Source organism: Corylus avellana, chromosome ca2, assembly GCF_901000735.1.
Source record: "Corylus avellana chromosome ca2, CavTom2PMs-1.0".
Classification (NCBI taxonomy): domain Eukaryota; kingdom Viridiplantae; phylum Streptophyta; class Magnoliopsida; order Fagales; family Betulaceae; genus Corylus; species Corylus avellana.
The window spans coordinates 7,685,791-7,710,156 of record NC_081542.1 but is presented as its reverse complement, the minus strand read 5'-3'; the positions used below and the strand labels follow the sequence as shown (position 1 = coordinate 7,710,156).

At 34.2% G+C, this 24,366-nt stretch overlaps 4 protein-coding genes across 5 annotated transcripts; 1 reads left to right on the top strand and 3 right to left on the bottom strand.

Moving 5' to 3' along the window:
* The first annotated feature begins 581 nt into the window (after positions 1 to 581).
* Positions 582 to 1,945, top strand: LOC132172173 (photosystem II reaction center W protein, chloroplastic-like). Its single transcript, XM_059583624.1, has 2 exons — positions 582 to 766; positions 1,473 to 1,945. The coding sequence occupies exons 1-2, from the start codon at positions 658 to 660 to the stop codon at positions 1,787 to 1,789; spliced, it is 426 nt and encodes a 141-aa protein (XP_059439607.1). The 5' UTR covers positions 582 to 657; the 3' UTR covers positions 1,790 to 1,945.
* An 866-nt stretch (positions 1,946 to 2,811) lies between these two features.
* Positions 2,812 to 4,328, bottom strand: LOC132172624 (pathogenesis-related protein PR-4-like). Its single transcript, XM_059584157.1, has 2 exons — positions 4,055 to 4,328; positions 2,812 to 3,128 (listed from the first exon to the last, which is right to left on the bottom strand). Exons 1-2 carry the CDS (start codon positions 4,310 to 4,312, stop codon positions 2,958 to 2,960), a joined length of 429 nt encoding a protein of 142 aa, XP_059440140.1. The 5' UTR covers positions 4,313 to 4,328; the 3' UTR covers positions 2,812 to 2,957.
* A 4,367-nt stretch (positions 4,329 to 8,695) lies between these two features.
* LOC132172622 (pro-hevein-like) lies at positions 8,696 to 9,906 on the bottom strand. The gene is made up of 2 exons (XM_059584156.1): positions 9,477 to 9,906; positions 8,696 to 9,134 (listed from the first exon to the last, which is right to left on the bottom strand). The coding sequence occupies exons 1-2, from the start codon at positions 9,885 to 9,887 to the stop codon at positions 8,964 to 8,966; spliced, it is 582 nt and encodes a 193-aa protein (XP_059440139.1). The 5' UTR covers positions 9,888 to 9,906; the 3' UTR covers positions 8,696 to 8,963.
* A 9,772-nt stretch (positions 9,907 to 19,678) lies between these two features.
* LOC132171353 (GDP-mannose 3,5-epimerase 1) lies at positions 19,679 to 23,104 on the bottom strand. 2 transcript variants are annotated; one of them, XM_059582648.1, is made up of 7 exons: positions 22,935 to 23,104; positions 21,665 to 22,075; positions 21,383 to 21,476; positions 21,155 to 21,284; positions 20,927 to 21,059; positions 20,254 to 20,461; positions 19,679 to 20,176 (listed from the first exon to the last, which is right to left on the bottom strand). In XM_059582648.1, exons 2-7 carry the CDS (start codon positions 22,072 to 22,074, stop codon positions 20,021 to 20,023), a joined length of 1,131 nt encoding a protein of 376 aa, XP_059438631.1. In that variant the 5' UTR covers position 22,075; positions 22,935 to 23,104; the 3' UTR covers positions 19,679 to 20,020. The 2 variants fall into 2 exon arrangements, with proteins under 2 accessions (XP_059438631.1, XP_059438630.1); XM_059582647.1 differs by having other exon boundaries at positions 21,665 to 22,084; positions 22,935 to 23,103.
* Between the last annotated feature and the right edge of the window lie 1,262 nt (positions 23,105 to 24,366).

Here is a 24,366-nt window from a genome sequence, read left to right as displayed (position 1 = left end):
TGGTGTCCAATGAGAGAAGCCAAATCCTTTTATAGCATTCGAAATCGCAGCCTGCAAAACATGTTCTAAGAATCGTCCAAGTAAGAAGAATGGCATTGTTTCACTTCAACAATTTATGAGGTTAAAGATCAAGCGTATAATTGTTTAAATTGAAAATATATGAACTATGGCTCCATTTGTTTCATACAAAATGATTTTTGCAAAAATATTTTTCATATTTTTGGTGTTTAGTACGACATAAAATAACATTCAAACCGAAAACATTTTTAATTTGATCAGAAAAACTTCTTTAATTTTTGTTAAATATTTTTCAAAAAATAATTTCGTTAAAAATATTTTTCAACCAAAAAAAAAATTATGTCAAAATAAATTGAGCTTAAATTGAAACACAAATGAAAATGAAAATGAAATGATATTTTATTAATTTTAAAAGCAAGATGGGACTGACATGCAAAAGAAAATGTCCAATGGATAATCATAGTGACACGTGGTGGGCACCAGTTGGCGGTCTCAAGGATGTGAAATTAACGGTAGGCTATCTATTTATCCACATTGGGTGGCTCACGAAACATAAACCAATAATCCTCTAAAAGTCCTGATTGTACGTGACAGCACAAAACCAGCTGTTTTTTCATTAATTTCTCTTCTTCTTAAAAAATGGCGAAAATAACGCCGGCGTCACCGGCGACCAACTTTGCAAAATTGTTACCTCGTGACGGTCTTTTTCTCAACGGATCATGTGGAATCGACTCATCCGCCGTTCTCGGTGAGATTTCATTACTATATATATATATATATACCTCAAAAATTTGCTTCGCATCAATAAGAATATTTTTCTGGTGTAACATTCTTAATTTTCACTGCAATTGTTTATAGTAGAGATATGGTAGAAAAATCCTTCTTGAGTTTGCAACAACAATGAAGCATTAAATGTTGTTTTTCTTCCTACTTCAGTCTTTGGTTGCAACAAAATTGCAACTAGGCATGTTTTCTTTGTTCCTTTCTTCTTTGCTTTGAAGAAGAAAAGTTAGAAGAGTTTGATTAAACCTAAAACGAGAAGGATTACGATATAAATCTTAAGTAGAATTCACCATTGAATATTCATGACTTACAATGGCAGGGTAGTTAAGAACGTATATACATATAGTTAAGATAACCATCTTTATTGACACTAACCACATTTTAATCTCATTCCATCTTATAATCGATGTGGTGTTTAACTCTGATATCAAATGATATAAACTTTGAGTATAAGACATCCTTAAAAACCGACTTGCAAGAGAAAATAGGCCAATAACTTATATATACATAATTAAAATCGTGCTTAAGGTATATGGAACACTTAAAATCGTAACAGATTGATGACACTTTATTTTGTGATTAGTGATTAACATAGACATGGAAATATAGTTAAACACATGTTATTTTATTTTGTATTTTGTGATTAGCAACATGTTGTGCTTGTTTGATAGGGTTGCCAAGAATGGTGACAAGGGGAAAGCTCAGGTGCAGCCTGCAGGAGAAGCCACCCGCGAGCGGTGCAGGCTCAAATGCTAGCATGGTTGCATCAATGGCGGGGGCAGCATGGGCTGTGACCACAAGTGCTACAGGGCCAGCCATGGCTTTGGTGGATGACAGGCTGAGCACAGAAGGAACAGGGCTTCCCTTTGGCTTGAGCAACAACCTTCTTGGGTGGATACTTTTTGGTGTGTTTGGTCTGATTTGGTCTCTCTATTTCGTTTACACTTCAAGCTTAGATGAGGATGATGATTCTGGGTTGTCCCTCTAAGCCAAGCCCAATGTTCAGCAGGAAAAAAAAAATTAAACTTTGTGTAAATGAAAATTTTCTCTTCATGTGATTGCTTTTAATTAAACCAGCTGCAACATTTGCTTCCCCCCTGCATGTTCTTTTTTTTGGAAAATGGGTGTGTGAGAAACACCTTTACATCAATTAATTTGTGTTGTATTATTTCTTAAGAGCAAGATGAACAATGAAAACTATTAATCAATTCATTTAATTCAGATTAGGCTTCATGTTTTGATCTATTGGGCCTATACTCATTTGACTTTCAACCTTAAATATGATTAAGTATTCCATTTAGAATCGATTAATGTAATTTTGTAGTGAACAACATGACTAGAACTTCCTCCTACCCAAATTAGTCCTCACCACTTTCACCAAAGTTTTTTTTTTTTAGTAATCTTATTTATTGAGTTATGAACGGGCAAGCCCACACGACCCATTTATCAATCCCAAGATCAACTCATTAATCCGAAAATACTTCAAGTGCGTAAAAGGAAATCAATTCCCAAACCAGAATCGTGCTATATGACCACTTAGCTGCCAGACTACCACTTGGGTCACGAGTTTAACTGAGCGTACTTAATTTTAGAGGTAAACCATGTCTCAATCAATGTAAACATGAAATGGACTACACGTGAAAAATGAATCATAGATAATGGTATAAAAGTTGTGTCCCAAATCGTATTGCAGCCAGCTTAGAGGGGTATTGATTTGACTACCAATAATTAAATTGGTTAGAATGTAGCCAAACCGACCCCATAGGCCATAACATGTGTATCACATAAGATATTTTTTGTTTCATATTCAAATAATAACAGAGGATATAGCTTATAACGAAGTGATGGTTTAAACAGGTCAAGCGTTACTTTTTTTTTTTGGTCATTTGGGATATTTTCAATTTGTATTTATAATTTGAAGTTTTATTCGCTTAGTGCATAACCACATTAATTTAAGGCAATCTTATACATAAGTTTTAAGATGCTCAAGAAATCATCGAATTCCGCAGATGAGTTCAACAACATGTTCTCAATTATTCATGACGGTGGGACATCATTTATTCATAGTACACAAAAGTGATTGATTATTAGATATTTATTTATTGTCCTACTCGTACATCATGCATACAATCGAATAGGATAGAGTAGTGTTTGCTTCAATCACCGCAGTTCACGAACTCGTAGCTCACAGTAAGGTGGCCCTGGGCGTAGCCTTTTCCATCTGTGTCTATTTTGTTGAACACGGCTTCGTCCAGATCTAGACCTCCATTGCCGCATTTATCTACGATTCTCGCTGTTGTTTGAGCTCCTGTCCCACTGTTCGTTACCTGCATGCAATGGTGAATATATTGTCATATTATTTGTAAATTTTAAATGACTTGACTGTAGTTAGATTTAATAAAATAAAAATTTTGATCATAAAATAATTATAATAAAATAGAGATAATTAATAATTGAAAAAGGTCCCTCAATTTCACTTAATTTGAGCTTGTCAAAGAGTTGGATTTATCAATTTCTTTCTCTTTTTAAATTCCAACCTCCCCGTGTTTAGGACCTATTTGAGATTGCGTTAGAAAACATAAAAATTACTTAGTACCTAAAAAGTCGTACTAAACACGAGCTAGCATGTTTGATAAAAAATTTTAAAAGTTTTTTTTTGTTGAATAAAGTTCACTTAGCTCCTTCAAACTACCACCTCCACCTCAATGACAATTTACTCTCAAACTATCAAGCACGACAATTTACTCCCAAATGCTAGTAAAATGACAAAATTACCCCTATAAAATTTTTAATAAGACAAAAATACCTTTAAAATTTGAAAAAAAAATAATTAAATTTTAATATTTTTGTTTTTATTTTAGTAAAGGGTAATTTCGTTATTTTGTTAAAATTTGGGATATATTGTCATTATTTTAGTAGTTTGGGAGAGTAAATTGTTGCAATTGATAGTTTGAGAGATAGATTGTCATTAAAGTGGTAGTTTGAGGGGGTTAAGTGGATTTACCTTTTTCTTTTTTACTCTAAAAAGGTTAAAATGCATAAAAACTCAATTTTTAAGCTTTTATCAAAAAAAAAAAAAAATTATTAAATCTCTATTTCTCAAACGAAATCTAAAAATAGGCTCTTAATCAAAATGTAAGCCAAAGAGTTAAAATATTAAAAGGCCAAAAAGATAAAAAGGAAAAAAGGAAATGTAAAAAATTAGATATAAAAATAAAAATAAAAATAAAAAATCCATATTTTTTGTACTTACCTTTAAGCACTTGCCACAGGAGGCTTGTCCAGTAGGCCCAACAGGTCCACAAAACGCCGTCCAACCATATTTTTTCCGCCATGCCAACGGCTTGTTGGCATCCCACGTCGAGCAGTACGCACTCACGGCATTCAAGTCCCACCCATTCTGCTCAGGCTTGTACAGGTGGTATGTTGCTCTGACATTAGAGGCGCTCTGGGCAGTTGCAGTAGCAAGCAGGCAGAGAAATAGCACCAAACATACGCTAATCCTTTCCATTGTCTACAATTTGAAGTTGTGTGATGCGGTTGAAGGGGTGCCGGAATTTATAGGAAGGAGATGGAGCGGTAGAATTACGTAAACACCCTTATCTAGAAAAGTATGACGTAACAATGTTTTGCAACCTTGACGTCTGACTGGGAATAACCGATACATTTTCGTAAAAATTAAAAATTAAAAAGTTACATGGTAGGATCGAGATCCAGGCGCCAGGAACCTTCTGTCATAGAATTTATTTACCCGAACATGTATCAAGCAACCTACGTATTTATTGAAATAGGTTGAATTTTTTAAATAATCTTTTCTATTTATTATCGATAATAGTTCAAACAGTAAATTAAAAATCTAAATCCTGAATTGTCGGCAGAAAGTAAAGAAGCATTTTTCAATCGGAAATGATTCGTATTAATATTTTTCTCATTTTTTTCTTACTTCATTCTAAAAGTTTAATAAATCAACTATTAAATTTGTAGACTTATATGAAAATCTTTGTGAGCGTAAAGACATATTAATAGTTATGTTTGTTAATATATTTATTTTTAGTGTGTTTTTGTTTTTTATTTTAAAAAATATTTTGAGGTGGATATGAAAGTATTTAAATTAAAAAACACATATATACTCAAATAAATTCAACGATAAATTTATTTATTTATTATAAAAATAATTAAAAAATAAATAAATTCCACCTTTTTTCTTTTTCGACGCGTGCTTCAGCTTGACCGGTGCAATTGTGTGAAACAAGACATGAATCTGGCTTGATTGGCGCAATTACGATGAGAAGACATGAGAGAAAGAGAGATGTTGCTGTCAATGGTCAAGATGGGCAACTGGACTTGTCATCATGTCGTGCCTTTTTTTCTTCTTTTAGGGATCAAATTCAGTGTAGGATATATAAAAAGGACGATGGTAGATGTCATGCCTTAAAAGTATATAGCGTCATGACAATTACAACACGGCTTGGAATTTTATACTTTATATTGTGTAAATGGTTTTGGAGTTGGAATTTTCTCCTTTCTGATCTTGACCATGTTTGTACTGACTACACTGTTTTTTTTTTTTTCTTTTTTCAAGTTTTGGAGCAGCCAAAAATTGAAACATTAATGGAGGCCGATATTAATTAATCTGTTATCTTTTTTTTTTGTTTTTTTGTTTTTTTTTGTTTTTGTTAATAATGGTGACTTACCTAGCTATGACGACTTTTAACATTATCGACGATTCTAAAACTGTTTCGGGTACCATTTTTTGATTGAATAACTACAACAATTTATTAGCGATGAGGACGGCTTTTAGACTCTAAGCTACAATTTTTTGTCTTCATTGAATGCTATATTTCTTGTAGTTTATAGTGTGTCAAGCAAAATCTCGTGGGAGGGCCATCAAAAAGGCAGTAGGAACTTGACTTGAGCTATAAAATGAACTAAACTAATCATAAATAGTTCAAATTTGATATTAGTTTGGGCTTGTTTATTACTTAAAGAAACCAAATACAAGCTTAAGTTTGAAGCTCAACTACATAGCTAACCAAGCCTGAACAACATGTTACAAAGTACAAACCTAAATATTAAGTCCATATATAAGGAGATAATTTAGGTTCTTAAAGGGAATTTGAACCTCTTGGCAAACACGTGATTTGTGAGTAAACTTATATTGATTGAATTGTTGTATGGCATTTAGATCATTTTATAGAGAGTATTGCAGCTTATTTTAGCTAAATAATATTATAGAATAATGTCTAAAATAAGGAGATTGCAATAATTATAACTTTGAAAAAATTAAGAAATAATATTAAGAGATATTGTATTACGAGATTATATATTATGAAGAATATTTTGGGAATCCTATCAATTAGGACTGTAACAAATCCCAAGCTTAATTTGCCTGGTACATTCATGAGTACTAAAGATAATAATTGCTACAATTAATATATTACATCTTTAAATGAGAATTAATCAAAATTTGCATTTTATATATATATATATATATATATATATATATATTGTAGGTTTTAAAAATAGTCTGGTGGCTAGGTAGGAGGAATTGCCACATTATGAGCATTCTTAGCAAGGATTATTGGATTAGAATAATGCTACACTTACTCTCATTTCTTTACACAATTTTTTTATATCTATATGTGGCTTTTAAAACCATCATTGGATATGAGATGGATTTTTATTAAATTTTGATTCAATGGTAGTTTTAAAAGCCATCTATGAGTGTGAAAAAATTGTGTTAGTTTTTAAAAGGCATTATAAGATTCCGATTTGTTAGTTTTAAGGCTTGTAAATAAACCCGAGCTGGTGTATAAAATTAGCAAACCAAGTTGAACTTAAATCCAATTTGATCTTAAGCTTGAATTTGGCTTGAACTTGATAATAACAATGTATATGGCAATTGTATAACAATTTACTAAATAACATTACTCTTTTTCAAAATCTTACCGCAACATGCATAAATGCATCATGAGAGTAATAGTGGTAGCATTTGGAAGTAGACATAATAGAACCATATATATCATGTACATTTTGTTATGTGAATAATTTCTTAAACACGTAACAGCAGGGGGCGGAGGGAGGGGGGTCAAGAGGAGTCAAATGCCCCCTCCTTCCAATTTGTTTTTTTCTCTTACATGCACCTACAGATTATCGGATAGATGGTTAAGTTTTAAGGGAACCTAAACATTTAGATTCATAGATGGGCCTTAGACCTTTTATAACAAACACAAAGTTTGAAGATAATTTTTTTGCATAATTTTCCATTATTTCATCACATGGCTGGTTCCCTGGCAGTTTCCTTGCACCTTGATAAGTTCATTCTAGAAGGGGACTCATCTATTGTTATTATATCTTTATAGAATCCTTCTAATGTTTTGGATTTGCATATTGAACATGTAATTTCTAAAACTTTATCACTTATTCCAGCCTCCTTTCTTTGGGAGGCCAGAAAAGTTAACAAAAGTGCAAATTTTTGCGCCCATCATGTGGTATATAGGGCCGCAACAAAAGTTTTCTCGGATTGCATTCCCTTCTTATTCTTCCCTCCCCTCTCTATTCCAATATGTAGTGAAAAAGATCCACCCCCTTCTTGTCCCTCTTTGTGACGGTTTGTGTTCTGTTGGCTCTTTTCTATAAAGTGGTTTGTTAAAAAAAAAATTACACTTAAATGGAAAACATTACAACAGACAGAAATGAAAATAAAAATAATCATCATTACTCCAAATTTGGTAGAAGATTAGTATAGATTACAAACTTACCATGTTGGCCTTGATGCGTGCTGCAATATGAAAATAATAATAATGAAACTTACTATTAATTTTGCACGTGGATATTACAAATTCATTGATAATTTTTTTTTTTAAAAAAAAAAAAAAAGATAAAACAAAAAATATATAAGAAAATAACACCGACACATCTCCAATGATAAAAGTCGCGTGGAATTGCTAAGGTCGGGAGGATAATGTACGAACGTGAGGCAGCCATACGTTTTGGATCATCGTTGAATGACATGTGAGACGACCAAACTTTGAAAAAAATCCGATTAATTATTGAAGACAAAAATAAAATAAAATAAATAATTATAAAAACATAAGCGCGTAATTTTTTAGAAACAAGTTTTGAGTTCCATGCTTGTTAGTTTTGCAAAACACTTCTATTTTATTATTATTATTATATATCACCTTCTACTTTTCTATTTATTGCATATCGGCTTCTTCTTTTTTTTCCTTCTCAAACTAATTAATGTCCCACTTTTTTTTTTTTTAACAAATTATTACTTTCATTGATATAACAATTAAATGGGGTAAAATATACAAGTCAAACATTATCTATAACATACACAATAGCTTCTCAGGCTATTATAAGACAATATCTATGAAAAGTCACTGTCTCAATCAGTTTCAGATCTACAGCAAATTTCGGCGAATCACGCCTCTATCCACTACCAGGTCTTCAATTGCCTAACTTTTTTATTTTCGCTACTAGTGCTTTATCAATCGCAATACCATTTGCTGCCTTTACCATAATAACAATTATTTTTTATGCTTGAAAACTCCTCTGTCATTGGTCTATGGTTTAATCTTAGAAAAATAACCATGGAAAAACAAAAGACTGACCGGAAACTAATTCCGTTATTGAAATCGTTTATTAATGTCCCACTTGAAAGGTTATTGAAATCATTTTTCTTTGTAAACCACACTTAATTCTTTGTGATATATATATAATATATAGAACTATGAAATGTAATTTTTCTTACATGTATTAAAAAGTATAAATATCAAAAAAAAAAAAAAAAATAGGAAGTTGTTCATAGGAAAAGGTCTTTGTAAACCCACCACATAGCATGTGTGTATCACGTATGATATTTTTGGTTTGTTTTTAATTTCAAATAATAACAGGGATATAACTTATAATATTGAAGTGATAGTTTGAACAAGGCAAGTGTTACATTTTTCCCATTTGGGATATTTTCATTTTGTATTTATAATTTGAAGTTTTTAGATGCTCAAGAAATGATCGAATTCCACAGATGAATTCGACAACATTTTCTCAATTATTCATGACGATGGGACATCATTTATTCATCGTACAAATTTATTTATTTTCCTACTCGATCGTTCATCATGCATACGATTGAATAGGATAGAGTAGTGTCTGCTTCAATCACCGCAGTTCACAAACTCGTAGCTCACAATAAGGTGGCCCTGGGCGTAGCCTTTTCCATCTGTGTCTATTTTGTTGAACACGGCTTGGTCCAGATCTAGACCTCCATTGCTGCATTGATCTACGATTCTCGCTGTTGTTTGAGCTCCTGTTCCACTGTTCGTTACCTAGCATTGGATGTCACGTAGTGATAAATATACCCTATCGTATTATTTGCAAATTTTAGATGACTCGACATAGAGTTATGTATAAGTATGGAAGTTAGATGCAATAAAATAAAAATTTTAACTATAAAATAACTATAATCTTATTATAGAGATAATTAAGAATTGAAAATGTCTCTTCATTTCACTTAATTTGAGCTTGTCTCGACATAGAGTTACGTTTGTTGAACACGATGCCGAAATCTATAAAATATTTGAATTTGTCTTTCTAAATTATCACTAATTCATTTTAGATAAAATTGCAGCTCACTTTTACCGTATAAATTCCATATTTTTTGTACTCACCTTTAAGCACTTGCCACAGGAGGCTTGTCCACGAGGCCCAACAGGGCCACAAAACGCCGTCCAACCATATTTTTTCCGCCATGCCAACGGCTTGTTGGCATCCCACGTCGAGCAGTACGCACTCACGGCATTCAAGTCCCACCCATTCTGCTCAGGCCTGTACAGGTGGTATGTTGCTCTGACATTAGAGGCGCTCTCACCACCACCGCCGCCGCCGCCGCTAGTCTTACAATTGCTTTGACAATTTTTGGAAGGCGAGCAGTAGTCATCAGTTGTCCCACAATAACCGTACTGGCTACAGCAAAGGTTGTTGGCACATGTTTTGCCGCCGGCTTGCCTGCCGCACTGCTGGGCAGTTGCAGTAGCAAGCAGGCAGAGAGATAACACCAAGCTTACGCTAATCCTTTCCATTGTGTACAATTTTAAGTTGTGTGATGCGGTTCAAGGTGTGCGGGATCGGAATTTATAGGAAGGAGATGAAGTGGTGGAATTACGTTAACACCCCTATCAGAACACGTATGAGATAACAACAATGTTGTGCAACCTTGACTTCTGATCTTAACCAATGACCGGGAATAACCGATACATTTTCGTTAAAAAAAGAAAAAAAAAAGTTAGGCAGATTCCACCGGCAATAGAGTTTTTATTGGGTTTATTTATCGGAACATATATCAGTCCAACGGTAAAGAATTATTTTTCATCACTTCAATATTTTTCTTATCTTTTTCTTATTTCATTTTACAAATTCAATAGATCGATCATTAGATTTATGGACTCATGTGAAAAATTTTGTGAGTATAGTTTGTAGAGATCACTATATACTAATAGTTGTGTTTGTTAATATATTTATTTTGAGTGTGTTTTCGTTTTTTATTTTAAAAAATATTTTGATGTGGATATGAAAATAAATTGAAAAAGACATATCCGTACAAATTTAATGATCAATTCTTTATAAAAATGATTAAAAATAATTTAAAAATAAATAAATTCTATCATTTTTCTTTCTCGATGCCGGCTTCGCTTGATTGGTGCAATTACGTGGAGAAGACATGAGAGAAAGAGAGATATTGTTTAGGAAGGGGGTCAATGGTCAAGATGGGCAACTGGATTTATCATCACGTCGTGCCTAAAAAAGGAAGATGGTAGATTGTCACGGCCTTAAAAGAATAGGGTCAATCGGTGTAAAGATTTTTTGAATGAAGATATCATGACAATTACAACCCAGCTTGGAATTTTATACGTTATTTTGTGCAAATGGTTTTGGAGTGGGAATTTTCTCCTTTCTGATCTTGACCATGTTTGTAGATTTTTTTTTTTTTTTTTTTTTTTTTTAAGTTTTGGGGTAGCCCAAAATTGAAACATAATGGAGGCTGATATTAATTAATCTCTTATCTTTTTTTCACTTCCTTTTTTTTTTTTTTTTTTTTAATAACAATGGTGACATTGACTTCTAACATTATCGACGACTCAAAAATTATTGCTGGTAACATTTTTTGATTGAGCAATTATTACGACCTATTAGCGACGACTTTTAGACTCTAAGCTACAATTTTTCATCGTCATTGAATGCTGCATTTCTTTTTGTTTCTTGTGTGTCAAGCAAAATCCCGTGGGAGGACCATCAAAAAGTCAGTATGAACTTTAGACTTGAGCTATAAAATGAACTTTAGACTTTAGTTTGGGCTTATTTATTACTTAATTAATGAAAAAAGCCAAATGTAAGCTTAAGATTGAAGCTCAACTACATAGCGAACCAAGCCTGAAAAACATGTTACAAACCTAAATATTAAGTCCGATCCATAACGAGATAATTTAGATTCTTAAAGAGAATTTGAATCTCTTGGAAAACGTAATTTGTGAATAAACTTTCAATATTGATTGAATTGTCATATATTTGGTGTTTACATCATTTTAGTATTGCTGCTTATTTTAGAAAAATAATGTTATCGAATATATAATGTCTAAAATAAGGAGATTTCAATAATATGCAATCATTATAACAAAAAAAATAAAAATAAATTAAGAAATAATATTATGAGATTATTATGAAGAATATTTTGGGACTACTATCAATTAGTCAGGACTGTGTAACAAATCCCAAGCTCCTGCCTGGCACATTCATGAGTACTAAAGAAAGTAATTGCTACAATTAATATATTTCAACTTTATATGAGAATTAATCAAATTTTCGTTTAATTTCATTCTTTATATATATATATATATAAGTGTATAAAAAAATTATTGTAGGTTTTAAAAATAGTCTGGTGGCTAGCTAGGAGGAATTGCCAAATTATGAGCATTCTTCTTAGCAAGGATTATTGCATTAAGATAATGGCAAGGAAGATTTAAGAGGCATTAAATTCTAACATTAAGATTTGTTAGTTTTAGTCAAGACTTGGAATTCATTTGAGTTTACGATTTCAAAAAGTTTGATTTAAAAATAATGATTTTAAAATGTGTGATTTGAAAAAGTGACTTTTAAAAACGCAATTTAGCATTTTAAAAAAAAAAAGCACGCACTTGCATGCGATTTGAAAATGCATATTTTATAGGTTTTCAAATTGCAATTTTAAAAAATGCAATCTCAAACGATTTATTTAATGGTCTACGAAATCGTAATGTCAAACGCACTCTGCTTAGTCTTAGCTTAGGACCCCACTTAATCATCGTTTTGGGTTAGAGATAGTAATTTAGGATTGTTGAGCAACACATTTAATTCGTTAATTAATTAATTTAACCAATCCAATAAAACCGGTGATCAAGCTTGAACTTGTTGAAAAATAAACAAATCCAGTAATTAAATGTAACCAAAAACCAAATAAACGCAATCAACCCGAGCTTTGAAAAAAAAAAAAAAAAAAAAAAGAAAAGAAAAAAAAGCCTTGTAAATAAACCCGAGCTTTTGTAGAAAATTAGCAAATTTGGCTTGAACTTGAATCCAATTTGATCTTAAGCTTGAATTTAGGCTTGAACTTGATAATTAACAACCCAAAGAACTAAATTTCAATATTTTAGTATTTAGCCCAGTTAACAAATATATTTGCTCACATGATCATTGTTATAATAGTTTTTAACACGGTGGATACGCTTTATTCGGGGTCTTCAATACGTCGTTGTGCACTCCAAAAAATAATATTGTCAAGGGGGTCCCCGGGGAACCAGGAACACTGATGCCAAAGTTAGAAAGTTTCTAACTCAATAATATGTGAGAATATTTCATAATATTTTAGTATTATGTGTAGGGGCCTATTTATAGGCTTGGGGAGCCAAAGTAGACTTGGACTGGATCTTCTTATTTGAATTGGTTTGAGAGTCCAGAGTTGAGATAGAACTCAACAGCTATCATGTACAGATAAACATTCAACAGATATCATGTACAGATAATCTTGAGTAGTCATCTTGTAGAGATAAGTAGGACGTCTTTATTCCAATATTATCCTGATTGGAATATAAGACTATTAATTAATTAAATAGCCCTTGCTATTTAACTAATATCTTCATGGGCCTATCCTTGGCCATTAGGCCCAGAATGTGGTGGGCTTGTAGTGTGAATTTATTTTCAACAATTATAATATTACTCCAAAATTGGCAGAAGAGATTAGTATATATGGATTACAAACTTATCATGTTGGCCATCGAGATGCGAAAAATGTTTGGTTTCAATCTTCTACATATTTTTTGTCCATCTTCATATAAAATATGTGTAAATCCATCATTGAATTTGTACGTAGATCTAATAATAAATTAAAAAATAAAATTGACAAAAAAATAAGTAAAAAAAAAATGACACCAAAGACATCAAAATGGTAAAAGTTGAGTGGGGGTTGCTAAATGCTAAGACCAAGAGGATAATGTATGTGAGGCGGCTATGCTTTTGAACATTGATGGGCCAACTTGCACATGGCTAGTAGTTTGAGGTCATTTTATTTTTTTCCATATATATATATATATATATATATATATAAGTTTTGAGTTCCATGCTTAATTTCTTTTGCAAACACTTTATTCGGTTTCAACACGTCTATTTATTATTATTATTATTATTATTATTTTGTACTATTACATATCAGCTTCTACTTTTCTATTTATGCATATCGGCTTCGGTTTTTTTACTTCTAAAACTAATGTCCCACTTGAAAGGTTATTGAAGTCGTTTTTCTTTGTAAACCAGACTTAATTATTTGTGATATATATAAACTAATGCCCCCACAGCCTTTTATAGACATCCTTCCAACTCTTCATTAAGAGTTGAAAAAAAAAAAAAAAAAAACCTATGGATGGTTGCTACCCTATAAAGAGTTGCACCTCCTTACTTTGCAACCTCCATAGAAGTTTATCACATTCTATAAAATTTATAAGATATAGGGATCATGACCAGAATGTAATTAGCAGTAACAAATGACATGAACAGTCGTCGATGTCGGCTTCGCCACCTAATGTTGTAGTATGTTTCAAAGGTTGGGTTGTTCGCCCATTAAAGCGGTACCTGAGCTGGGTTATTCGTTCCCCTGTTTCACGACGTCTAAGACTCAGTTTCATAAATCCTCATCAACTTAAAACCACATCAATAAAAGGTACAAAACTAGAAAGTGCAGATCAACAATCACATAGCTAGTGTTTTTTTTTTTTTTTCGAAGAACATGCATGTCATCACCTAGTAGATCAATGAGATCATTTCATCTAATTTTTATTTATTTACTTATGGAAGCTAATAGGTGTTTATATTTTCCTTCGATAAGAAGGAAAATATCTATTGACTATTTACACGCAATTGATACGCGCTTAAAGCCACTGGTCTTCAAAGATGGAAAGGTAAAAAAGCTACAAAAATATAATGTGTTATCACCAAGTAAGGATAAGGTCAATTTCCTAAAATTCCAGCTTCAATCTCCTTGAATGCCATTAAAGTTAATAGAAGTGCAAATTTCTATGCCTACTATGCAGCAGGTTAGGCCATAGCTAGAAGTTTTTCTGGCCACATTCTCACTTATCCTTCTCCACAAGCTTCAATTCCTATCACCAGTAGGAAGAACCTTCCTTTAATTCAGTGGTCTAGGCCTGTTGAATTTAGTTTTTTTATTGCTTTCTTCTTTGTTTTGTACTAAATAAAATAAAATAAGGTCAATGTCATCAAAGGAGAAAAAGTCTCTATTTCTCTAGGATGTCATCAAAAGGACTTAATTATCCTCCCTATGCAATAAATTCACATGGATGTCTAATATGAACGCAAAACTTTCTTTTTTTTTCCTCTATAAAGCAGAACGTAAAGCATTTACGTACACGCAATATATACGCGCTTAACGCTGTCTTCGAGGATGGCAAGGTTGATCTCCATCTACCCATCACCATGTATATATATATTGATGGCTCTCAAGCTAATCTCCATACTTGAGTGAATTTCGAATAATATTCCCTTAAATCTTGAGTGAATTGAATTTCTAATTCCATAATTTTCTGTAAGCATGGGTTCTGCTCTATGTTGTCTCATGCGACATCGCCGCCAGAATGGTTATGGGCATCACGGAGGGCATCACCTTGGCGGAGGACATCACGGAGGGTATGGTCATGGTCATGTTCATCACGGAGGGCTTGGCCATGGTGGAGGACATCATGGAGTCCATGCTGCTCATGTTGGGGCACACCATCATCATGGAGGCCATCATGCACATGTAGTCCATGCTGCTCATGTTGGGGGACACCATCATGCACATTGTTAATTAAGTTTACGAATAATAAGCCTCAAATTTATTCGTGAAATGATTGTGGGAAAAGATTTGCGGTTTATGTGAGGACTTGAATTCTGATTTAATAAGCTTCTACTATTTTTCTTTTTTGTTTTGTTTTGGCAAATGAAATGTTATCTGAAACAAGACACGTAATCGGTTGTATAATAATATATAGAAAGATTAATTTTAAAGAGCTATATATAGCGTGTCAAGTACAAGGTTTTAATAACTAATTAATGAGTTGATCATAACTTTAATCAGTGCATGTGGCTAGCTCAGCGACTCATCAACACAAGGGGCACTCAGCAAGTCCCAGTCCACACGGCAACTAAGCCAACTAGGCCATGCATGCAAGTTGACAGTACATGGGCCACACCAACAGGATCTGTCAACCTTCAAAGGGGCTGGACCAAGTCCACCTCAGTAACCCACCACCAGCATCTAGTGCCCAAGTCATGCCTGGGCATGGTGGCCATAAATCTTTTTTTTTTTTTTTTTTTAATTGGCCATAAATCATATTTGGTAAACATGTTATAAATAGTTTTTTTTTTCTTTTATCATTTTTATCTGCCCTTGTAGACTTGTAGTTGTATCAATTAAGAAATTTAATTGAAGTATTGTTTAAGAATTAAGAGTAAGTAGAAACTTCCGACTTCTAGAGATAGAGAGAGGCTCTGCCTTCTCTCTAGAAGTGCTCAATTCTTTATTCTCTTCAAGCAACAACACCAAAGAGAAAAAACACAGAGTCCTCCCATTCTCTGGTAGCAGTATTCGGTGTCTTCTTTGTGGTCTCTTTTGGTCTCCATTTCTGATGGTTTGCTTTAGATCTAATTGTAGATTTAGATTTAGATCTAGGGTAAAATTGTACTTGTGTCTACAATTGAACTATTGAACTGTATTTAAAAATACGTATTTTTTATTAATGCCAAAAATTATGGTCTAACACAAGCGCAACATAAACCTCGTACTATTTGCACTTTGCTATGTACGTTATGGGTCCTATATTAATACCCCACACATTTTATCCATTTCGACTTATTTTTTCCGATCAATGTTTTCTGAAAAAAAAAAAAAAAAAAAAAAATTTGAAAATGTCATCATTCAATACTCATATATTCTAAGAATTAGAAATACTAGAAGAAAGATCCAATTAGCAAAACATAAAATAGATTAAAATCTTCTTTCTACCGTTACTTTATTTTAAGAAACGGATCTATAAGACATGAACATGTGGACGGTGTATAAGAAGAGTAAACGACCAAGTATATAGTGATAAGACAAACAGAGAAGGAAAAGAAAAGGGCATGCATGTTTAGATAAGCACATATGAAAAGCAGACCACGTGCCTATATTTGTCCGACAACAGTAGTACTTATCAGTGCAAAGCTGCAAGCAGCACATGCAAGCATGTCCCACGTGCGATGGAATTTCTCAATCCATTTGTCTTTGAGAGAAAGAAGCTGAAAGAGTACATCCAGTACTTTTTAGGCATCTTTTGCTACCACGTAACAACATGTGAACCATGGGATGTGAAGCTTCCTACTTTGCAACAAAACAACCACGTCAGATGATGATGATATTTATCTAATCCTGCCATTTTCAGCCACCGCATCCATCAATCCCATACCCAAAATTATTAAAATAAAATAAAAAATAAAAAATCTATCAACCATCAATCACCATTATTCACCATCATAAATAGTCACCCACGTGGCAAAAGTAACTTCCTTTTTTACCTCCGCACCAGGAACACCTAATTAGTGTAAGATTAGGTATCCAAAACACCATATAATTTTTTTTTTTAAAGAAAAAAAAAAAAAACCAATCAGAGTAAGTAGCTTGATTATGATTATAGTGGTATTTGTCAGAAGGACAAAAGAGGATTAGACGGTAAAAATTGGTACTCCCTCATGTTTGATTAAACCATCCTCAGGCTTGATTAAACTATAACCTGATCCAGCCTTATCAGAATCCCAGTAAAATTTTAGATGTGTTATACTAATCAAACATGATAATTTTTATTGCAAGAATCGATTAATTCATGCTCTAGTATTTACTTTACCACGTAGAAAATACTTTGAGACCATTAAAATACCATCCTTGACGACTTAAAATTCATTATTATGAGACATTCTTAAGAGCATTATTAGTTAAAACAGTCACTTTTTTTTTTTTTTTTTTTTTTTTTCTAATTGATTAAGGAAAGGGTTATATGAAAGGATCCTTTCCACTCCTGATCCAAAAGGAAGAAAGAGAGGACGATCCTAAAAACGAAAAAGGGGTGGGCTCCCCAACAATAGACCCAAAACAAACTAAAGCAGTGTAAAAATAAATACAAAGCGTAGGAAATGGGACAAACAAGTGCCCCGGTCCTCTCAAGGGGCCGCACAAGGCGGTTTCAGATGCAAAAGGGGCACAGATTAAGGCGAACCTATCTGAACCCCCACTTGTAACCAGCAACAACCGCCAGAAGGAAGTTGAAGTGATAAAAGCACTGCTAAAGTCCGTAACAAGGACTGTTGTAAAGAGAGGAACCACCACAAATTCAGTTACAGAAGTCTCCACTAAAGAAATAAACCAATAAAAAACTAGGAGACAATAACCCACAAAACACAAAAACAACAACAAACGACAATAAATAAAAACAATAGGAAAACAACAACAAAAAGACCAGAAAACAGTAACAACGGCCGGGGAACGGAGAATGGCGAGCACTGGCAGGCGCGTGGCGCTGACGCGCCGGCGCGTGAGATCCACGCGCCGGCGCGTGGTGGTCGGATCTGGCCGGAGGAGGTGGCGTTGGGAAGTTGAGAGGCCGAGAAACAAGGTGGGATGACGCGTGTTGGTGGAAAACTGACCGAAGAGGCTAGATCTAGTTTTTCTCAAAACTAGATCTAAAAACCCAATCAGTTTTGAGGAGGCGGGCGGCGCTACACAGCGGTGAACGGACGGCGACAGAACAGAGGCTGATCGAAGAGGATGAAGGAGGCCGGAGCTCCTGGTCTGGTCGGACTGCACAACAACAAAAACAACAGAAGAAAACACCAAAAGCAGGAAATATAAACAGAGAAGAGGGAGGAGAATGGAGAAAAACTCCATATCTCCTCCCCGGAAAAACCTCACTACGGAGGCGGCTACTCTCACCAGGGAGATGGAAGAAAAAAACGTAGGTTGATAAAAATTTCTAGAGAGAGGTTAGAGCCTCTCTCTCTAACCGGCGATGATTCCGAACCATATATTAAAAAAAACAGTCACTTTTGTTGTTTTAATTAGTCACTTCTTCTCTCCATTCTCTTGGAATTCTGTTGCTCTCTTTGTTTCCTTCCTATTTAGTCTCCTCCACTTTAACTTTTTCGCTTCAAATTTCCCTGAAAAGCTTATTTGCATATGGGTAATCTTATTTGCATCTGGGTTCTTTTATTTCTTTCTCTGTTATTGGGTTTGTTTGGCTGGTGAGAAAAATCTATCAAACGATAAGAAAGAGTGGTTTCTCGGTTATGACTCTGTTTGGCTGATGAGAAAATCGATCAAAAACTAATAAAAATTTTCTTCTTCTTTTCCGTAACTCTTGCAACACCAAACCTTGAACTACTTGAACGAATTATGAATATAACAAATTTTAACTGCCCGCGTATGTTCTTAGAGAATATTCACTGCAAAAACTGTGAGTTGGTCGCTCATTAGCAAGATGGAGGAGTCTTTCTACCAGGATATCTATGTTAGGTAAAGGAAAGTCATCCTTAGGATTCAGTAGGTAGGCGACGGATATGTGACATTTGGAGGCTTTTTGACAGTTATTTCGTAGACGACAAGTTTTAAATCTTAATGTAGGTAAGGCATATCTCGTTGAATCAGTCGTGGATCTGGATCCCCTAGAATTCCAGGGGAATTCCAGATTCTAGAATTAGAATATTAATGGTCCAAAATGTGCCACGTGGTTAAAACCACTTTCCTCCCAAACCCACTGTTTTTAGACACCAAAAACACTTTCCCTCCCAAAACCCACTTGTTTTTAGATACCAAAAGACTTTCCCTCCCAAATTAAATCTTCTCCCTCACGTCTGAAAAAAAAAATATATCTCAGCTGCAATTTTCTTTCAGACGTGAAGAAGAAGTGGGTTTTTGGAGGGATGTCTAGATGTGAGGAAGAAGAAAGCAGAGGAAGAGGAAGAAGAGGCAGAGGAAGAAGAAGGGTAAAGCTGAAATTTTGTTTTTTCAGACGTGATGAAGAAGTGGGTTTTGGTGGGTTTGGGAGGAAAGTGGTTTTAACCACGTGGCACATTTTGGACCATTAATATTCTAATTCTAGAATCTGGAATTCCAGGGGATCCAGATCCCCCAAAACAGGTTACCCACAATTTCTTTGCAATATTTCGCAATCAACGCTTAAATGCCTTGAAGTGACAAAAGCTTTATTGTTGATAGCAAGTGACTTAATACCTTGGGATACAAGCAAACAAGTCCTTTGAAAGCAGAGAAGCACAATACGTCAATACTTATGAAATATCACAAGATTTGAAGCACAAATTTATCTCATAGACTGAAAAAAGATATGGATCATCCATCCCCCAACTTCAGAAGGGGCAAAGAGACATAACTTATCATAAAGGCCAACATATTCTAAGGGAGAGAAGGTTGCCTGAAAAGCTAGAGCACAGTTATTGGGAGCATAAAAGCTTCCCTTGAAACAAATCAATATACTGCAACCAGCATATCGATATAATAGACAATAAGCACCAGAGCACTAAAACATAAATAAACCTTAATAAAACTTGGCTTTCTTAAGTGCAACTTATTGAGCTATCAGCCTCAACCACCTCATTCTTTCCCATCTGCGGCACGAAGTGAGCCTAGCTGAACTGGAGCTTGGGTTCCAACCACCTTGGATGACCCATAAACTGCCAAGTCGACACCTTGAGCCTTCTCTTTCTCAATCTGTTCCTTGATCCAAAAGTATGTAAATCTCAGCCCATCCTGCAACATAGTAAGTTCAACCTTAGGCGTTATTAAGAAACTTTACAAACAGGAAAGTAGCTGTCGGTCATAAATACCTTCAACTTCATTGTAGGAGCCCAACCAAGTTTCTCTTTGATCAGTGTGTTGTCTGAGTTACGACCACGGACTCCCTCTGGCCCGGGAATGTGATGGATGGGGAGCTTTTTGTTCTCAAAGCTAAGAACAATCTCAGCCATCTCATTCATGCTAACCATCTCATCACTTCCAATGTTCACTGGCTCACGGAAGTCCGACTTTGTCAATCTAAAAACAAAAGTTGATTCCAGGATGTTTAACTCGTGAGAAATGAGAAGATATATCTTCAGTATCCAGTCAAACATGCCGATTTGTATGTTACAAAATTACACTTTCATGATTTTTCATGTGAAACAGTATACAATTAAAAATTATTACCCAGTCTACACAATGTTACTATCCAAGATAGATAGATTTATACCTTCAGTTTCCAAGATGTTAAAAAATAATCAGAATGGTAATTGACGAGGTATATGTTAATTTCTTCAAATCTCCTGTCCTTATTACAAGTGACATTACTTGTTCAAGAAGAATTTTTTGATAATGTAAAAGAAATCGCATAGGAGCCCTTAAAGATTCAACTTCATGCTGAATTTTAATAGCAATTCAGACAAAGATTTGATAGGAAATGGAATAATAGCCTATTTGATGTGAGCTTCAGCTATACAAGTTAGAAGAACACCAAGCACTTACCTAAGTACACCTTCTACACATTCATCAATGAAGGTGAAGGATCTGGTCTGAAGTCCATCCCCCCACATCTCAAACTTATCAACGGAAGTTTGAGCCTTTCTACAGAAAGCAGCTGGAGCCTTCTCCCTGCCACCTGTACAACAGATATAACCAAGCAACCAAATTAGTAAAAATTCAACAAGAAACAAATCATGCATGTGTAAGTTACCACTAAAATCAAGAGCTTACCTTTCCATGTTCCAAAAGGACCATAAATGTTATGGAACCTTCCAACACGACACTCAATACCAAAATCTTTGTTGTAGTGCTTGCACAACTCCTCTGTTGCCAGCTTCTCTAAGCCATAAGCATCTTGAGGCTAAACCCATGCGTGAAGCAAAATCATTAACAACATCCACAATTTACAAAGGAAAAACTAGTAGATTAAAACATTCTTGACCACAAAGAGTAACGAACCTCAGCAGGCCAGGCATCAGCCTCCTTCAAGCTCACATTGGTTTCCAGCTGCTTAAATTCAGGGTAGATACAAGCACTAGAGGCATAGAAAAACCTACACAAATCCGATTATCAGAATTTAGAGGCATATCATCGTTTCCTATGCACTAAATGGAGAATTTTTTATACAATCATTTTGATTATGGTAAAACAGGAAAAAAGAAAATACATATTTGCTCCAAATAAATCGATGGAAATTTCAGTAGACCAAGACCAAGGTATACAATATCCAAGACTACTGACCTCTTAACCCCATTGATTCGGCCAGCCTCGAGCATGTTGAAACTGATCATTGTGTTGTTATACATGATAACCGAGTGGTTGGACTGAATGAAGCCCATCCCGCCCATATCAGCAGCAAGATTAAACACATGGTCAACTCCATTAGTGACCTTCAAGCAATTCTCCATGACCCTCAGGTCCACAAGGTGAAATTCATGACAGAACATATCTTCAGTCATGTGCTCATTCTTCTTCCAATCAGAAGCAATAATGTAGTGGCCCTCGCTCTTCAAGCGCCGGGCAATGTGGGAAGCAATAAAACCACCTGCCCCAGTAATAGAGATCCGGAGCTTCTCTGATGGCCAGTATGGTTCCCTCTCCAAGTTCTCATAGGTGTATGCACCATACTTGGTTTCGCCGGCACTCCCCATTCTGCAGTGACTGGATTTTTCAGAAAAGAGTAAAGAGTTCATAAGCTTTAACGGCACAAATTAGTAACTGTGCTGAATTAGTACAAAATAACTCGACTTTTTCACCGTGAAATCCAAATCTGGAGACATTAACGACAATAATGACTAAAGGACCAGAGAAACCTCTAGCTAGCTCCACGCAACGGCCATCCCTCAGAGAAACAAACAAGATACAAAAAGAGCAAAACAAGAACGCTAACGCAAACCCAATAACCAAATTCAATTAGAGCAGTCCTACCCATCCAATTATCACTAACATCCCACTGAAAACACTGTAAATTTAGCGAATCACAGTTTAACCAACAACAATGTAACCTGGCAAAAAGACCAGTATGCTAACCCAATTCAAAAAAAAAAAAATTATCTTCTAAATTTGTAAAACCAAATTAAGACAAAAAAAAATCATATAGCACAGCAAATCAACTATTCAGAAATGTGTACATCAAAACAAACATATTTCGTCGAAAAAAAAAATTGTAGAACCAAATTAGGAAAATGGAATTTAGCAGAAAAACCCACACTAACACTTCCATCTTTTTATTTTGATAACCAATAGCACATAGGAGAATACACTTACGAAGAAAAGAAACAAATAAATATTCATTGAAGAAAAAAATAACACGGCAAAGAAGCAGGGAATCTACAAATGTGATCCACAGAGCCAACTATGAAGAATTTAAAGCAAACCCACAAAATTTTAAACCCTAAACCAGAAAGAGAATAGTAGGAACTAAACCAAAAACACATAATAATCACAAGAAGAGGGCAGTGAGAACAGAGAGATTCAGAAAAAACCCACAAAACCCAGTTGAGTTTCTAACCTGGAAAGCCTGGAACTTGAGCCTTTGAATCTGTGTAAGCAGAGAAGAAGAAGATAGAGCTGAAGGGCAAATGGCTCAGAGAGAATGCGAAGGTGTATGATGTGTATGGTCTTGGAGCCTGCAATGGTTCTGCTATATATAGATCAGCAAACTGGGCCACCCGTTTCCCTTACCGCTACCAAAATATTTCTTCATAATTGAGAGAGCGAGAGAGAGAGAAAGAGAGATTTGGCGTTCTTTTACTGAATAATCCCACATGTTTTTTTTTTTTTTTTAATCTAATTATTGAACAATGTTAAAATGATAATTAATTCAATGATTGATTAGTTGAAAGCATCCAATCAGTGATAATTTTGTTGAATAAATGTTGGATGAATTTTATTATTATTATTTTTTTACATGTCCGCTGCGTCCGTACAAGAGGGGTGGAGGAGGATTCAAACTAGTGACCTCCACTTTATTAAGCACGGTCCCAATTTATTGAACTACCTCTTAAAGACAAAATAAAAAAATATGAAATTATAGTATTAACCTATTCTAATATATCATACGGATCAGAATATTCGAATTTCAATAAACACTATATATTCATTTGCCAATTGAGATAGCTCTAAAAATAGTGTCATGTTTGTGAAGTAATTTGATAATTGTATTTTGTGTTTTGATTTAAAAAAGTTTTTTTTATGTCATAGAATGTTGAAGGTGTTTTATTTTCTTGGTCCGCATTTGAAAAGTGTTTTTTACTTTAGTTTGCTGAAGAAAATTGGATTATGTCTAGCATTTCTCAAGAGATTTGGTTTCCAACTAATGTGTTACGATACTATCTTTATTTACTAAAATAATAGATTAAATGAGATTGTGACAGCAACCCAACATTTCTCATAAAATTGTATGATACCTTTTTTTAAATGTGTTTCGGGCAAACACAAGCATATTTTTCAAGTGCGAGGTTGAGTTCTTACTTTTAATTAGATTTATTGATTTAGAATTTAGAGAGGGAGAAAGGCGTTGGGCGGCCACCCTCAATGGGAATAAGGATGGTCACGAGGTCATATTGACTAACAATAATAATATAATTGCCTATAATACGAGGAGCTATAAGAAAGAGAGACGAAGAAGAGAAGCTGTAGAGGAAAATGGTTTGTGGGAATAAGAATGCTTTTAAGGGTGAGATTGAGATTGAATGCAATTGTCTTTATCCATATTGTTTGTAATTTGATAAGGTAATTATGAGAGCTTGTTTGTGATTACGATTGAAAAATAAAGTTTTTAAGTTAAAAAGAGCTTTTGGACAAATGCTTCATTTTTAAGATTTTACCAAAAATATTTTTTTAAAATTTGTAGGCTTTTTGGATACTCAAAAACGCTTTTAATTTTTTTACCAAACAAGTATTTTTTTATTAAAAACAGTAGTTTTAAGTGTTAAAAGCAT